Raw genomic sequence first — 17619 nt, 5'->3', positions numbered from 1 at the left:
CATGTTATATACCCTGCGGTTGGGGGAAGGTGAGGGGAAGGGAGGTTTCAGTGGAGTTTTCATATGCTAAAGAGGGCCTACAAGGTGCCAGGATGTTCCAGGCCTGCCGAAGGCCTTGCCCTTGCGGCTGGATCAATGTTGTCTTTAGACCAGCCATTAACATTAAGATAGTTGGGAGAGTTTTTGGTGGGGTGTCACAATTCTGCTACCAATCGTCTTTGTTAGTGAGATTTAGGACATTTGTAAGCCAAGGGAGACTCCTGTCTAGCAGGATTGTGAGCTCTGCAAGTTAACTATTTGCTTATTGTTCATGGAAGTCAGGGCTGCCTGAGGGATGTTACACATATGACAGAGGGGGAGCGGATGGAGAGTGGGGTGAGGGGGCTGCAAGGCGCCAGCTTTTGCTTTGTCCTCAGCCAGCCTCCTGCTCCCTCATCACTTGTATGATCTCATTATTAGAAAAAGATGTTAAAACTCTCAAATATGGACACTTAAAAACTTGCAAAATATAATTTTCTAAACTTCACAAAAACCTTCCAAAAAAAAAAAAAAAAGATTTAGTGGGCTTCTAACTGTTCAAATACTGAAAGTACACGCTGAAAAATCTGGGTTTGCAAAAGCCAATGATTTTCAAGAGGATATATAGATTTTTAATATTTAGATCTCGACCAAAAATCTTTGTACAGTTACTATATGAATGAAAATCAAGTGTCAACGTTTAGTCAGTAGAACCAATGGTGACGACTTTATTCTACTTTAATCAACCCATTTCCTGGGAAGCATTGTGACAGCTTCCAATCCACCTTTAGAAATAAATTGAGTTTAAAAGCAGGTCTTTAAATTATTGTACTTCAAAGCGTTAAATTAAGGTTAAAATAAACACTTATTCAATCACTGTGACCTCATCAAATATTGAAATAATTTTTTTGAGTGCAAAAGAATGTATTTCTAATAGTATTTTTTATCCTTTGAAATTTTTATTTTTTTATAGCGTTTGTCATATATTAGTATTTAGCGTATTAGCCCATCTAAACACGAACACTGAAACCGGAGATCGTGCTCAAAACCTGTCTTGGTGGGTGTCCTACCAAAACCGTCTGGAAGCCACTGGCTTTTAGAACCTTTAAACTCTGCTCCTGCTTTTAGTTAATTTCCGAAGTGAAGTCCCGATGTTGACACTGCCCTTGCGCACACGCACCAAACACGAACACTGCGCGGACTAACCCGGGAAAACAAACCAGTCCCCTTTGGGGAGGAACTCGGCCGACGCCCTGGGAGGTCGCGGCCCCGCCTCACCAGGCCGCGTGCACGCAGGTCCGGCGGGAGCGCCGCGGGGGAGGCTCGGGCCCCTCCCGCGGACGCGCTGGGTGCCAGGCACTGCGGACGGCTCTGAGTCACCCGCCGGAAGCCTCGCCCAGCATCAAAGCCGCCGGGAAGCTCGCAGCAAGCTGGAGCCGCAGCCGCCGCCGCCGGAGCCGGAATCTCCCAGGTACCCGGGCCGGGCAGCGCGCGGGTCCCCAGGTTCCCCGGGCGGAGGCTCCCCCGCCGGGAGCGCGGCAGGACGCGGGGCGGGAGGGAGGCGGCCCGGGGGCGGATGCGGAGCGCGGAGCAGGAGGAGAGGACGCGGCGCTGTGGGCAGGGTGCTGGTGGGGGGTGATCGGACCCGACCGCGCCGGGGCAGCTGTGCGCGCGGCTCTAAGGTGACTGAGGGCGCGGCCGGCCGCGGCGGCGAGCGCCGGAGCGCAGACACGCCTTGGGGGGGGGGTGTCCCCCGAGGGGGAGTGACACCGCGGCCGGCTGACGCCACCGCGCTGCGATCTGCCGGCAGGAGGGAGAGGCGGGTCGCCCGAGCCCGGGGTGCTGGTGCGGAGACGGCTGGGCGGGAGCTGTGGGGAGGGTGCGTGGGAGCAGCCGCACGGCGCAGCAGGGAGACCGGGGCGCCGCGGGCCGCCTCGCCTGGAATTTCCAGGGCGCCTTGGGCAAGTTCCGGGGAGGTGCTGGGTCAGCGCCACCTCCCGCGCCACCTCCCGCGAGGGCAGGCCCCTCCCTCTGCCTCCTCCCTCTCTCCAGGCTTCCCCTTCCTTCCTTTATCCTGTTTTTCTTCCATATTCTTTTTTCTCTTTTTCTTTCTTTCACCTGCTCTTTATTGGCTGCTTTTCCCCAGTTTGCGAATATGCTCCCTTGCTGTTTCCACCTGGCCCGCAGCCACAGCAGGTAACTGAGTGGACTCCCCCTTTCCGGGTTCTCCCCAGCTCCTGCTCCCGCGGCTTGGCGAGCCTCTTTCGGGCCCTGCCGCCTGTCTGTCCTCCAGCCCTGGGGCTGCCCTGGGCTTCCGCCCTTGTCTCTTCCTCTTCCCTACCTGCAAATACCAGACATTCTTAAAAACTAGGTGAGTTTCTCCTCTTATGCCTCTCTGTACGTTGTAATTTCATCCCATTTGCCTAGGATCTCCCGCAACCTGGGTGCTCACGGCCCCCAGTCTCTTGCTCCGGGACTTGTGCCCGACTCAGTAACCTGTCTGGATTTACAAACATCCCTCGGCTCTCTTTGTTGCACGGATCCAAGCCCTGTACCTAGTCTGCACGTCTCAAATAGAATGTATCACCTTCCTCCTTCCATCTGGCTCCTCATATAAATTTCCAGTGGGTCACGGCCGCCCCAAGCATCCATGACCTAGGAGTTTGTTAGAAGATAAACGGAGGCATGTTTAAAAATTCAGTTCATCGGAGCACAGGGGAATTGGAGTGGGGCGGCACCCAGTCTAGCAGGTAGAAAGGAGCTCTGAGGAGCTCTTCAAAAATCCAAGACTTAGAAGCAGAAGGGAGTGGGGACAAGGAAGTTATAGCAAAACAGAGGGCTGGGTATTGCCAAGTTATTTTCCTTTAGCGGATGGCAGGGGTCTGGCAGGCGGGTGACCTCACTGGGGCAGTGACCCAGTCCCTCTGGTCCCTCTGCCACACACAGACCTGCACCATCACCACCCTCTCTCTGCTGCCAATCCCACCCCTGCACCCGCAGCACTCACCTCCCCTTTCACCACCGCACAGGCATTCCTGGTCCAATGTGTGAAAGCCAGCCACCCCTCATCTCCTGAGCTTCTTTTTTTTTTTTTTTTTTTTTTTAAAGATTTTATTTATTTATTTGACAGAGAGAGATCACAAGTAGAAGGAGAGGCAGGCAGAGAGAGAGAGAGAGAGGGAAGCAGGCTCCCTGCTGAGCAGAGAGCCCGATGCGGGACTCCATCCCAGGACCCTGAGATCATGACCTGAACCGAAGGCAGCGGCTTAACCCACTGAGCCACCCAGGCGCCCCATCTCCTGAGCTTCTAAGGAGAATTAATTCTGCTTCTTTCTCTGGGGACTTCCGAAGCACTTTGTAAATTTACCAGGTGACCGAGTGCAGGCTGGCTTGAAACCACACGTTTACGTTTGTTTGCGTGTCTCCGGTGGGGAGGAGGAGCGCCCCATCAGCAATTATGGTCTTTAGTGTTCATTTTCTTCTCTAAACCATGTAAGCAAAGTTCTACAATAAATGTTCTTTGTATAGATTCACTTTTGGAGGTGTCCGTGGGAAGGCGGAGTGGAGCAGGGAGTCCACAGGCGGTCGGGGCCCCAGGAGGACAGCAGTGTCTCTTCCTTGGAAGCAGAAGGCTTTGCGTTTGCTGCTGACTCTTCTGCTCTCACAGTGAGAGCCTGGGACAGTCTTTAATGATCCGGACTTCACTCACACTAAAAGAAAAACTAGTTTAGGGCCAATTCATTTTATAGGCTGGAAATCAACCTTTCCACATTGCTGTGTTTTTATGAAACAGTGGGATGGTGTACTGGTATCCAGAGGTATGGTTTCGTATTATATTGAAATTTGTATCATATTGAAAGTCCTTTTTATTTTTTAAAAGATTTTATTGATTTGAGATTGAGTGAGTGAGAGAGCACATGAGCAGGAGAGAGGCAGAGGGAGAGGGGGAAGCAGAGAGCCCAATGCAGGACTCGATCCCAGGACCTTGGGATCATGACCTGAGCTGAAGGCAGATGCTTAACCAACTGAGCCATCTAGGCGCCGCGAAATTCATTTCTTTTTAGATTTATTGGGCAAGTTCCACTTTGTTTCAGGTACAGCCCCCTTGAAAGTTTAATGTGCACATGAGACTGGGGGAAAGAGAGTCATAGGTTATCCTGCTTCGGCTCCTGCCTCTTCATGGGTGGGACTTGGGACACACTCCCGAGGTGCCCGCCTGGTGAGCGTGAGCCAGGGTGTCCTTGCTGTGAGGCAGACGCTGATGGGCATCACTGTGCTACGGCCAGCACCTGCCCCTGTGGAAATGAACTGAAGGAAGAAGAACGGTGCAAGAAACCAGAAGTAGGCATTTGACATTAAGAGCATTAAACTGTTAAGCTGAAATTGATGTGATATTCTAGTACCCTCCTTTGCCTGTGCAGGCAGGACAACACACACACACACACACACACACACTCTCTCTCTCTCTCTCTCTCTCTCTCTCTCACACACACACACACACACACACACCACTCACACTGAGCAGCCTAACCTTAGGCTCAGGTAGGATCAAATCCAGATGTGTTTGTGTCTGTCACCTCCTGTTACCCAATTCTCTCCTCCTCTGGGTCTCTTTGGTGCCACCTTGTGGTGGGCCGAATGCCGTGCAGTTTGCATCCCTCTGGCTCCTCGCTGTTTTCTGAAAAGTCCTCCAGTGTAAGGCAGGGAAACTTGGGGCCCGGAGGTGGCCTGCAGGCAGGCTGCACGCTGCACGCTGCTCTCTCGTGGGACTTGCCCACTGCAGACCCATGGGCTGTTGCACAGCCGCAGCCTGCCGGTTCAGGCCCTGCCGCGGAAAGCTCTGGAAGCGAGGGCCGTGAGGATCGTGTGCACGAAACCACCGGCCCAGCATAGCATGCTTCTGGGTAAACTTTGTCACTACTGTCCTCTCTTGGTTAATGCTTTATTACTCACTTACTTATTTATTAAAGATTTACCCGTTTTTCTGAGATCGAGAGAGCACAAGCAGGGGAAGGGGCAGAGGGAGAGAGAATCCAGAAGCAGACTCACTCCAGAGCAGAGCCTGATAAGACCCCGTGGGGCTCAATCCCAGGACCCGGAGGTGGTGATCTGAGCCGAAACCAAGGAAACCAAGAGTCCGCTGCTTAACCTCCTGAGTAACACCTGCCCCCAAGGCACCCCTTGGTTGATGTTTTAAATCATTTCTTTTAAACCTGAATTTGCCCTGCTTGGAGCTGTTGTAGAGTCTGTATTTAGAGTAGAGCCTTTATACTTGTTTGTTTGACATCACTTTTTTTTTTTCTTCCTAAATCAGAGGCATGGTATGTCTTCTCTTGAAAAAAATATTTTAGGAAGAAGCTTTCAAGGAACCAGTCAGCAATCGGAGAGGCTCTGGTTGAAGCAGTTGTCTCCCTGTCCTCTTCCACCCACTGAGTTCCTCTTTCCTCTCCTGCCCCTGAGAAATCCAGGACACGTGCCCCCGCCCCCCTCCCCCAAGGAAGGCCTAATGAGATACAGACGCAAGAATGCTCTAGGAGGCACAGCCAATCTTCTGTGAAACTGAAAGAAAAAATACCACATGACCATCCACTGGTTGATAAAACTGCCCAGATGTGTGATGACTCTTACTGGAGGCAGAGATTCTAGTACTTTTGGTATTCCTTATTTGCTGGTTTTCCAAACTGGAATCTGTTTTTCTTGTGTAGCTTTAAAACTTGAGAGTTAAAAACATATATGCAAATAGAGGGGAGAAAAGGATAACATCATAGAAAAAAAGTAGCTTGCAGAGTCATGGGATTATGGGTGACGATTTATATTTTATTTTCTAGAATGTTTTCACCTGGAATGGCAAAGAGACTCAGGGAAACCAAGAGGAGTTGATGAACTTTAAGAATTTACTGAATAGTAGTCCAGGGTTCTAGAAGGCAGAGGAGAAATAAACAATTAATGCAGGACTTGTAACAGCTTGCTGAAATTATAATAATTAAGAAGCTGCAATAATTTCTCTCATCTTGGAGCAAGGGGGCCGCTGAAGTTCTGCCCATGCCCTCCCATAGAGACTGGGAGTTAAAGGCGCTGTCTTCCTTGATAATTCCATTTTTATAGGAAAGGGTTCGAGTGATTGAGGAGAGAGGGTTGAAAACAGGAGAGAGGCTTTCAAAATATTTCTATCTCAAAAGAGCAGAGAAACAATTACAGGGACAAGTTGTCTAAAGTAAATGCTCTAAGGAAAGGGAGGTCATCGAGAGGCAGGAAGGAGTGTGTCTAAAGTCTCTTCAAGGGGTGCCTGGGTGGCTCAGTGGGTTAAACCTCTGCCTTCAGCTCAGGTCATGATCTCAGGGTCCTGGGATCGAGTCCCACATTGGGCTCTCTGCTCAGCGGGGAACCTGCTTCCCTTCCTCTCTCTCTGCCTGCCTCTCTGCCTACCTGTGATCTCTCTCTGTCAAATAAATAAATAAAATCTTTAGAAAAAAAAAAAGTCTCTTCAAGTTGGGGGAAGGTCAAGGCTGGATCGGTCAGGCTGATCTTGGAATTGATGCCTCTGACTCAGAGTGCCCACCCGATGACTTGAGATTTGAACCTCATGTTTTATTTCCCTGCTTATGGGCTCCCGTGCCTGCTCGCCAGCCCTGTTTCAGCCACTCCATGGAAAGCAGTGCATCTTTTTAGAGTCCTCCTGATTCAAAATGAGCTGTTTTCCCAGTAGCCCATATTTTAGGTCAGATCATCCTAAACCCGCCCTTAAAATTTGTTGAAATCCATCCAGTTGATTCCACATGACACGGTGACAGACATGTCGTTTTTATTTATGAAGATTTCTTTATAGTAGGACGCTGTTTCTGGATTATACCAGAGACACCAAACTGAGGGAGAACTTGCAGCAAGAGTGTGGCTGTGGAATGAGGAGGAATTCAGGCTCTTGCCTTTTGCAGCTCCCAGAGGCTGCCTGCATTCCTTGGTCCTTGGCCTCGCGCCATTTTGACCTTTGCTTCTGTTGTTCCATCTCCTCCTCTGACTCTGACCCTCCTGCCTTCTTCTTCTAAGGACCCAGTGATTACACTGAGCCCACCTGTGTTCTGCAGACAGTCTCCCCATTTCAAGACCCTTAATGCAGTCCCTTACATCTGCAAGGTGCCTCATGCCGAGCAAGATAACAGAGTTTTGGGAGGTTCTACGTGGGCGTCTGCGGGGGGAGCAGTTATTTTTCTGACCACACGCTGTGTCTACCGACGGGTGCTAATGGCCCCAGTGACGTAACAGGGGGCATGACTGATGTGCCTCCGTGTTGTGCTTTCCTCACAGACCTTCCCTCATGGACGATCTCTATGAAGCAAATGGCAGTTTTGCCATCAACTTATTGAAAATGTTGGGTGAAGAGGACAGCTCCCGAAATGTGTTCTTCTCCCCTCTGAGCATCTCCTCAGCCCTGGCTATGGTCTTCATGGGGGCCAAAGGAAACACCGCTGCCCAGATGTCCCAGGTAGGCATGCTAGCATTCTGTCCCACAAAAAAAAAAAAAACAAAAAAACAAAAAAAACCCCACAAAAAAAAAGTCCCCAAATTTCACCTTTGTTACATTTTAAATTTTGGCTCACGTTAAATAGCAAATTGAAATGTAGCTGTTTGAACGAACTTGCTGTTAAATGGGTTCTAGTGTATGATTATACACTAGAAGAAAGCAACACAAATGTGGACTTCCATCTCCGGAATTATTGAGAGGAATTGTATAATCTGATTGATCTAAAACGGGTTCTGTGGGACTTAAGCTACAAAGGAAGTAGTGACAAGTACCTTAGGGACGTAGTCTTTAACCTCTTTGTTATCTTAAGTTTCTCTGATGGTCTTGTGAGTGTCCCAGAACATTGCCAATGCACATGACTTCTCCATTGATAGCAGGGGTGCGTGGGTGTCCTTTGGAAGTGTCTCTGGGGATGGCAGCTTGGGGGGGGGCAGTGGTTTCTTCCAGGTCTCTGGCAGAGAGAGGCTTTGGACTGTAGCCATTGCAAGACAGAGGAACAACCTTAATTTCCACTCTAACTTGACGTATAAGTCCCAGTCTGGTCTACAGGACTTCTGTGAAATTACTTCAGTATTTGCTCTTGATTTCTGCTTATTCTTGTGTTCCACGGGTTGTGCTGGATTCATTCCAGCCACCTCTTTGTTCTGTTCTGTTCCGTCTTCCTCCTGAGTTTTCACACCTGCCTTTCTAAGTGGGTTTACACAGCGGAGCGACATTTGCCACTGTCCTGAGCAGCTTGATTGTCTGAGAGGTGCTACTGACATCTAGTGGCCAGAGGCCAGAAATGCTGCAAAATGTCTAAGGCACAGCCTAGGCCCTGCCACAGAGTATCTGGCCCCAAATGTCAGCAGTGCCCAGGTGGAAAGGTGCTGTAGGATGGTTAAACCCAATGCCACTGCCTTTCAAGATGGGATCATTTGTGATTTTTAGCGCAGGGCTCATTGGAAATAGCTCTTTGTGGGAGCAAGATGGCAAAGTTACAAGTCGTGTCCTTGTCTGTTACCAGGCGCTTTGTTTGAACAGAGGCGGAGAAATTCACCAAGGTTTCCGGTCCCTGCTCAAGGAGGTTAACAAGTCTGGCACTCAGTACTTGCTCAGAACTGCCAACAGACTCTTTGGAGAGAAGACGTGTGACTTCCTTCCTGTAAGTTGTCCTCATGCACTCATGTTAAAAAAATGGCAAATAAGGTAGAAACTGCAGAAGAACAGAGATAAAGTATAATTCTGTTGCTTAAAAAATGTGCTTTGAGTTGTACTTTTATAATTCTAATTTTGAATTTTATGATTGCCTCTGAAGTATATCCTTTTTAAAGTTTTTGTTTGTTTTTTTTTAAGAAGTTTTTATTTATTTGAGACACAGAGATAGCACACAAGCAGGGAGGAGGTTCAGAGGGAGAGGAAGAAGCAGACTCCTTGCCGAGCAGGGAGCCCAAAGCAGGGCTTGATTCTGGGACCCTGAGATCATGACCTGAGCCCAAGACAGACGCTTAACTGATTGAACTACCCAGTCACCCCTAAAGTTGTTTTTGATAGATCCTTTCCAGATATCAATCTCAGTATGTCTATCTACCTGCACGCAGATCTGCTTCTTCACCTTGATCCCCTAAGCCTCAGTGACCACATAGTCCTGTGTGTTTACCTGGCTGTCCCCAAGCTCACCTTTGGTTATTGGGTGATTCTGGCAGAGCTAGTCTCTCAAGGCCTCCTAAATTTGTCCCCTCTTCTGAATTACCACCACCACTGCCTGGGTCCAGACTCTCACTGGATCTCCTACATCATTATTTTGATTCATTCCTGATGGATCTCTCCAAGTCCAGCCAGGTTCTTCCACAATACTGACAGAATAGTCTTTTGAAAATTAAAATTGGCCGTTTTAAATCTGTGCACTTCCTAAGTACTAAAACATATAATTCTCAAGTTCTCCGGTCTAGTAAAAGCCTGCTATCATGCAAGGAGTGAAGGCCAAACAAATATGTTGCACCCATGCAGAGTGTCACTACCTCAGATTAACGAAGAGATCTGGGCAAACCCAGCTATCTTCCTGGCTGGCAATTCCAAGGATTTTTCTGTGAGATTCAGATACATCCCTGTTCTGGCTCCTGTTGGGTGCGACCCCATGGAAGTCACTCGCTCTGGACTTGAATATCATTGGAGATAATTCTGGGTCTTCTAGGACAGGCATTAATGATCTCAGGAATCTTGATTAATTGATGTTCATTTTTGAATGTCAGCCTGATCTTTGGGGACTGTCATTGGGGGTACTGGGGACACAAGGAGCCACCTTCCCATTTTCTCAGTTGCTTGGCTCCTCTTTCTCTCTACATTTTCTTTCTTCTGTAGAAGCTAAAATATTTGAGAACAGGAGATGGGCGGAGGATGGGAGCCAATTGCCAGGCACATTATATCTGACACCAAGTTTTTGTGAGGTGAGTTATCCGGGTTTTCATGTACTGGGTACAGGCACTTACTGACTTGACCCCAAAGGACATTCCAAGGCTCACCCCAGGCCACTGTTTTCCCTAAACCATCCCCCCCACACCCCAACAGCCTCCCATGTGATCCAGGCCTATCACATTCCACTGCTGGAGGGACCTATAGGATTTCTGGATGATCTGGTTCCCCCAGGGAGCCTCTCACTCATTCACAAAGCTCAGACATCATAGCTGGTGTTGGCGATACCAAAACGGGTCAAAGCGAGAGTCCGGGGCAGACGCAGAAAATCAAACCGGAAGTCAGCGTGGAGCGGAAGTGCTGGGCAGAAAGGGAGGGGGCGGTTCTGCGCAGTTGCTCTCCGCGGACCCTGAGCCGCCTGAGGGCCAGCGTCGCGTCTTCAGCCCCCGGTGTCCGGGCCCTGACACGGGGGTCCAGCTCGGTGGCTGCGGTCGCCGCGTTGTTGTCATTCGCTTGAATGAGTCTTCAAGTGCAGGCCGCCCCGCACTTGAACCCCGCACGGGTTCAGAGAGGAAATGTTTTCGCTCCGGTGCGAACTTGGCTGAAGAGGGCCCGCCTGTGTTCGCAGGCCTTCAGGGAATCCTGTCAGGAGTTCTACCAGGCCGAGCTGGAGGAGCTGTCGTTCGCTGAAGACACAGAGGCGAGCAGGAGACACATCAACGACTGGGTGACCGAGAAGACGGAAGGTGAGGCGCGTGCGCTGCGCCGCGCTTGGGGCGTTGCGGGGCGCAGCCCGGATCGGTGCGGGCGCGACCTCCGCGGCGTCGGCCCGTGGGTGTTGGCCGGATTTCCAGGCCAGCGAGGCCGTTCGCTTCTATCGCTCGGGTTCGTGAGGTCACGGAGTGCTGATTTCTAAAAGCTACGTAAACCGACTCTGAGGCTTTCAGACCCCCTTCCCTCTGGAATGTGCTAGAAGATCCCCCAAAAGGCTTCCTGTTTGGGACTGGGCAATCTTCTGTCTGAGGGGAGGGGATGAGAGCTCTGGTCATGCCCTGAGAGCAGCCTTTCAACTTAGGCTGTGGTTGAGGTGGCCCGGCCTTGCCCGTTAGCTCCCAGTGGCCACGAGCGCAGCTGGTTTTATCTGCAGGGCTCGCCTCCCTCGGTCACCGGCTGCGGCCGCGTGTGCCCTCAGAGCGTGACCTTTGCTCCAGATTCTGGAACTGCATTTCCAGAATGGAAACGGAGCCTGCAGCCTCCCTGGGCCGGACCACACTCTGTCTCCAGGAATATTTCCGCCAGTGCTTGACTGGGGTACTGAGAAGGGCATGCTTTTAAGCACTCAAAGTACCTAATACAATCTAGAGACTTCCAGAAATATGTGTTTGTGGTGCTGGTGGGTGGGGGGAGAGTTAAATCTCTTTCTTCTTCCTGTGCTCACCTAGCACGCTTTAGGACATCCGTTCAGGCTTTAGGGTGCACCCACCCTGTGTCCCTCTCAGCAACGCCCACGATAATACTGAAAGCCAGTAAAGTAATGGTCTTCGGAAGGGCAGAGCTTTTCATGTTTTCGTACATTGTATGTGCAGTCGTCCCTCGCTCTCCAGTCGATCCAGCAGTGCTGGGGCCCCCAGGGAAGCCCGAAGCTTCTCCCTACGTCACTCGCTTCCTCTTCATCAGATTGACTGCCAGCATGTTGCCCCAAAATATTAGAGCCACAAGGGACATTGGGGGTCACCTTGTCCCTGGTCTCATTGGAGAACTCAGTTTGGGCCCCTCTGTTGTACCCCTGAATTCCTTCCCGCATTCGCTGCCTTCAGGAGGACTACCCTCACCCATTTACAGGTCTGTGGTCCTTCATCCTTCCGAAGCTTCTCCTCACCTAAATGAGATTTGAAGGTTGGCGTGGAGCAATGCTTTTCAACCAGAATCAGCCCCTACGTGACATTTGCCAACGGTGAAGACACTGTGGTTGTCCCAGTTGGGGAAATGCTACTGGTGGGACATCCTACAACGCACAGGACATGCCCCACAACAAAGGATGATCTGGCTTAAAATGCCAGTAGCTACATGGTTGAAAAATTATGGCACTGAGGTTGGGAAGCTTACAGTTAGAAGAAGTAAGACTCGCAGGCCCTTGTCTCAGCTCAGCCGCTTGCCCCCTGTGTGACATTGGCAAAATGTCAGCCAAATGCTCTGACCTGAATTTCTACATCTGTAAATTGAGGGTAAAATGAGAGTTGACCTGCCTGCTTCAGGACTGCTGTTCAGGGACCAGCGGGCTAATCCACACCGCGTGCGTGCACAGCATTACAGCCCACGCCCTGTTCCTCAGGCCTCTGGGAAAACAGGATTCCAGTCTGGCTGGCAACCAAATCAAGCTTCAGGTGTCAGGAGAGTTGTTGGAAAAAAACATCTGTTCCCTTCCCTTCTCCCCCACGTGGCAATAAACCTCTCTCATGTTCTTTGCAGGTAAGATTTCAGAGATCCTGGGTGCTGGGACCGTGGATCCACTGACTAAGCTGGTTCTCGTGAATGCCATCTATTTCAAAGGAAAGTGGAACGAGCAGTTTGACAGGAAGTACACAAGGGGAATGCCCTTTAAAGTCAACCAGGTAGGGAAATATTGTTCAGGAGTACTGCTAACTTCAAGTAATATGCTGGGAAGGATTATGAATGAATGGAAAAAATAATTTGTTTTCATACTATATTTATGAGTGAATTTCATGCTCCTTATGTATCTTTTATTGGAGAGGGGAAGAGAAAAGACAGTTGTGTGTTTGTGTCCTTGCATCTTCGGCCATATTATTTGGATTGAAAGAAAATTTCTTCCAACCCTTGGAATTATACTGTTGTACTGTTGCTGTCTCTATTTACACAGACACCTTCTTGCAATGTCAGTGACAACTATGTGTATATATTGCCTGCTAACTTATAGCCATACAGTTCTGAACACAAGAAAAAAAGTGTTAACAGATGTTCAGGCAAACTTTGTCTTTATTTTTGGATCTTTTTTAAAAATAAAAATAGTATATAATGTGCACGAGATAATGATTTGATATAATTCACGTAGAAATAATAGCTTTGGTCCAGCCAGTTAGCACACATTTTCCTCACATGGTTATCATGTTATTTTTGTGATGAGAGCACCTGAAACCTGCTCTCTTAGCAGATTTCCAATATTCACTACAGTGTTAGTAACTGTAGTTGTCATGCTGGACATCATGACTGATTTAGAAATCATTAGATTTCTAAACTTAGAACCTAACTTTAAAAACGCTTTTGTCCCTTCACTTTAGGGTATGATGATGGTTGGCATCAAGAGCACTTAGCTTGAAATTTGACTTCCATCAACCTGATGATGGCATGTCGCACAGAGATTTAAAAGTCTACATTTGACACAAGCTCTAGGATCAGTGGACACTATGAATCTTGTCAAGGTCTTCTCTCCAAGAAAACCAAAGCCATATAGCCAGTTATATAACTGAGCAACTTTTCACAATAAAAATAGAAGTCTCTGTGGCCTACCCATCTCTTCTTACTGTATCCTTCAGCCCCCAAACCTATTAGTTAGTTCTCCATTTAACTTGGATAAATAATCTTAAATTATAAGGTCCCTGGGAGTGCTTCCCAACTACATCTCCTCAGAAGAGAAAACCACAGCTTCTTCCAAAAATAATGTGGGGTATTATGTCTGTGTCCGTCAGTTTTATTCTCGCTCACCGGGTCATGGTTGATCTGCTGGGACAAGAGCACGTGGGATTCCATACTAATATGTCACACTGAGCATTTCGCCTCTGTCAGCAGAGTACACGGAAATAACAGTTCTCTCACATGGACCGAGGGCTTGTGCAAATGAGATTTAGCTCATTTTCTGTAAGCCGTGCTCATTTCTCAGCTGATTTTAATTCCGTATTTTTCATTAGGAGAAAAAGACGGTGCAGATGATGTTCAAGCAAGCTAAATTTAAAACGGGGTACGTGGCTGAGGCGCACATGCAGGTACTGGAGCTGCCCTACGCGGGGCAGGAGCTCAGCTTGGTGGTTCTTCTGCCGGATGATGACACTGAGCTTGCCGTGGTAAGCCCTGGCTGGGCGTCTGAGAGTCCGTGGACACGGGCTCAGCTCATGTTTTCCTGTCCGTCTGTCCGCTAGCACGTGAGGAATGTCCCCTTGAGGGTTATTAGGAGGTCTGGGTGAGCAGCATGTTATGTCTGGGGTGACCATGGGTTTGCGTTTCCGGTGAGTGGGCATCCGGGAGTGGAACTGGTGGTGAGCCCCAGTCCTGATGACGCTAGGACAGACTTCCGAACTTCTAAGAACACTGTGCCTTATTCTGACGGGAGGGGCTGGTCGAGTCCCAATAATGGTCGAACAAAAGTGCTAGACAAGGAGAGGGATGGATCTGGGCGGTGCTTCTCAAACAGTAATGTGTGTAGGACTCCGCCAGGTGGCCTGTTAAAAGGCAGTTTCTGATTCAGGCCTCGAGGGCCTGGCATTTTGCATTTCTGCCCACGTTCCAGGTGGTACAGATGCTGTTGGTCAGGGACACACTTTGGGTGGCAAGAGTGTCAAGCACAGGTGAGGAATATTCCTTAGACAGGAGGAGAGCGATCTCTTCCCACGACAGAAAAACAACAAAGTTCAGGGTGCGAGAAAGTCAATTTGTAAGGGGGTCAGGGCCGGTAGCGGGCTTGTTGGTGGGCTCTCTGGGGCTGGAGAGCGGCCTTCGTCGTGGTATCTGGCTGAGTGAGGCGACTGAGGGTTTAATAAGTGGCTCTTGCCAGAGGTACAGCCAGCTCCAGCACACGGATGCACAGGATGTCAAGGGTAGGACCTGGCCAGTTTCCCTGCTTTTCTATGGAATCAGAAAGCTATTGGCATAAGTCAAGGGTGAGATCTGTCATGGCTCCTCAAAATGAGAAGAGTCTGGGAATTCGAGCTAATATCCAGATAGCCATCCGTGGAGAAGAGCTTTCCCCTGGGCTGCCGGTGGTGAAGAGAAGAGGGAGAGGCAGTGGAGGTTCCTTCTTCCTTTCTTTCTTCACTGTGTACGGACGGACAGAGTGGTGGGTCTTGGAAGTTTTGAAGTGAACGCCAGGGAAGGCAGAAGATGAGCAAGAATGCGGGGAGCTGCAGCGTTGTTGAATTCTCCATCTCCGCTCTCCTCTCCCCAGAAGCCACATCCTCCTTCCTGTTTGGATAATCCCTGATTTTCCTGCTCGCCTGTCAGAGTTCTGAGCCGTGCTCTGTCTTTTTTTTGGTCAAACAATCTCTAATTCACACTAATGTGCATCACATGAATACAATCTCTTGGTTATGAGAACTTTCCAAACTATAAACATTTGAAGTGAGTTTGGTACAGGTAATTAAAAAATCTCTTCTCTCTCTGCATTTTTTTTTTAAGCTGTTTTCCTTTTATATCCATAAAACAGCGAAAAAGATGAGAATTTGAGGGAAAATTTTTAGTGTGTATACAAAGGGAAAATCTGTAGATTGTCTAGGACCAGAACTCCTGTCATTGTATGTCCTGGGCGGGTGGGGAGCTGAGTGGAGAGAAGGGCACCAGGTTTGTCATTTATATTTTAAGATTCAATGACTATTTTTTTCAGGTGGAAAAAGCACTTACGTATGAGAAGTTCAGAGACTGGACAAATCCAGAGAAGATGACTAAGGATAAAGTTCAAGTTTTCCTTCCCCGATTGAAGCTGGAGGAGAGTTACGACTTGGAATCTTTTCTTCGAAGTTTAGGTATGACTGATGCGTTTGAGGAAGCCAAGGCAGACTTTTCTGGAATGTCAGCTAAGAAGAATGTGCCCGTGTCCAAGGTGGCACACAAGTGCTTTGTAGAGGTGAACGAGGAAGGTACGGAGGCGGCGGGGGCCACAGCCGTGGTCAGGAACGCTCGGAGCATCAGACCCGAACCAAGATTTTGTGCAGACCACCCTTTCCTTTTCTTCATCACACACCGCAGCACCAGCAGCATTTTGTTCTGTGGCAGGTTCTGCTCTCCATAGGGAGGTGCAGTCATTATAAACACCCTCCTTTCGCTTCTGCCAACCTTGTCTTAATACAGATTCCTGGGACTCAACTGGTGTGGTGGTTTGGATGCCCAAACGAAGAGTGTGCATCTGGAAAGTCTGTGTGAATGTCCTCACCGGGGATTCCACAGCTGCTGAGGAAACTGAGGCATCACATGTGTGCAGTTTGGGGTGGAGAAGACTGTGTGTGTTCTGGAGGGTTTGGGCAGCTCCTCTTTCTCATTGGCTCTGCCCTCACCTGCCTGTGAGAGGACAGCCTGCTCCTCTCAGAATCTGTTCTTGTCGTTTGTGGGCATCTGGAGGAGCACGTCAAGGATCCACATACCCACCCTCTCCACGCATTCCCATCCTGCAGTGACCTCAGAGCTCTGTCCCCCCTCCGCTGCCAGGCTCCCGTGGAAATGCCAGAGCCCTGCGCCACTGCACACACAGCCAGAGGTGAACGCCCTGATGGAAAGCCTGCAGCCACCCTGTCTCTGCCCTGTCAAGATCCCACAGACTGTCCTGCATGTCCCAATCTCACACAGTCCCTCATGGAGACAACTCCTTCAGATCTTCTTGCCATAAACCTTCAGGCCTGCGCTAGGAGGCAGAGCTCTGAACAAGCCATGCCCTGTAGTCTCCTCCATGCCCTCCTCGTCTGAAGCACCGCCCCCTCCCTGCCCCAGGACCTTCATGTGAAGCACCTGTCAGGACAGCTGACCCTCTAGGTAAGCCACATACAAGTCATGTGTGGCTCCAGCATGGCCCTCCCTACAGTATGTTTTTTTTTTCCCCTACAGTATTTGTTTTGGCTTAAAAAAGGATTTGTATTTTGGTAGCAATTTGGAAACTATTGAAAAGTACCAGAGAACACTGAAGTCACCCACAATTCTATCACTGTGAAATCAGTACTAATTATAGTTAATCCTATTCTGTGTATGCAAATACAAACATTATAAACATTTTAGCATGTTAATTACAGACTTCTGTAGCTATTTCTACCCTTACTTGACATAAACTCTCCTCAAGATAATTATCTATGTCATAATTTGATATGTCAAATTGTATCTCTCTATATTTTCTATTATTGGATCTACTTTTAGACAATTCAGATAATTAAAATTATATACTCTTATGAATATATTAAATATTTGCTCGCATTTTTAATATTTTAAAAGAAATATTCTGAATGATACTGTCAAGATAAAAGTTGGGGACATTTTGAGACTGCTTCCAAATTGGTCTCCAGAAAGTTGTCCTGGTTTACAACCTCCCCACCTAAACATGACCATTTACACTACTGCTAACTGCTGCTGGCTATTCTTTTTTTTTTTATGAGTGTTATATCCTGACTCTGTTTTGGATTCACAGTTCACAGTCACGTGAATTATTCATATTATAGTTCTTTTTGCTATTTTTTAAAAGATTTTATTTATTAGAGGCAGCGAGAGAGGGAACACAAGTGGGGGGTGTGGGAGAAGGAGAAGCAGGCTTCCTGCTGAGCAGGGAGCCCTATGTGGGCTCAGTCCCAGGACTGGGATCATGACCTGAGCCAGAAGGCAGATGCTTAACAACTGTGCCACCCCGGTACCCCTATATTACAGTTTTTACTTAAAATTCATCAATTTAGAATATGTTCTCTGTTAGGCCACATTCATCTCAGGGATCCTAC

The 17619-nt window shown here is 48.7% G+C and overlaps 1 protein-coding gene across 3 annotated transcripts; it reads left to right on the top strand.

The window, feature by feature from the left end:
- The first annotated feature begins 1393 nt into the window (after positions 1-1393).
- On the top strand, positions 1394-17247 carry SERPINB8 (serpin family B member 8). Of its 3 annotated transcripts, none has more exons than XM_032310553.1 (7): positions 1394-1489; positions 7321-7498; positions 8544-8681; positions 10557-10674; positions 12398-12540; positions 13852-14004; positions 15537-17247. In XM_032310553.1, exons 2-7 carry the CDS (start codon positions 7331-7333, stop codon positions 15939-15941), a joined length of 1125 nt encoding a protein of 374 aa, XP_032166444.1. In that variant the 5' UTR covers positions 1394-1489; positions 7321-7330; the 3' UTR covers positions 15942-17247. The 3 variants fall into 3 exon arrangements, with proteins under 3 accessions (XP_032166444.1, XP_032166445.1, XP_032166446.1); XM_032310554.1 differs by lacking the exon at positions 1394-1489 and adding an exon at positions 2348-2389; XM_032310555.1 differs by lacking the exons at positions 1394-1489; positions 7321-7498; positions 8544-8681 and adding an exon at positions 9878-9963.
- Positions 17248-17619: the final 372 nt, after the last annotated feature.

Source organism: Mustela erminea, chromosome 13 (genome assembly GCF_009829155.1).
Source record: "Mustela erminea isolate mMusErm1 chromosome 13, mMusErm1.Pri, whole genome shotgun sequence".
NCBI classification, from domain to species: Eukaryota; Metazoa; Chordata; class Mammalia; order Carnivora; family Mustelidae; genus Mustela; species Mustela erminea.
The sequence above is the reverse complement of the archived record's forward strand: the minus strand, read 5'-3'. Positions and strand labels throughout refer to the sequence as shown.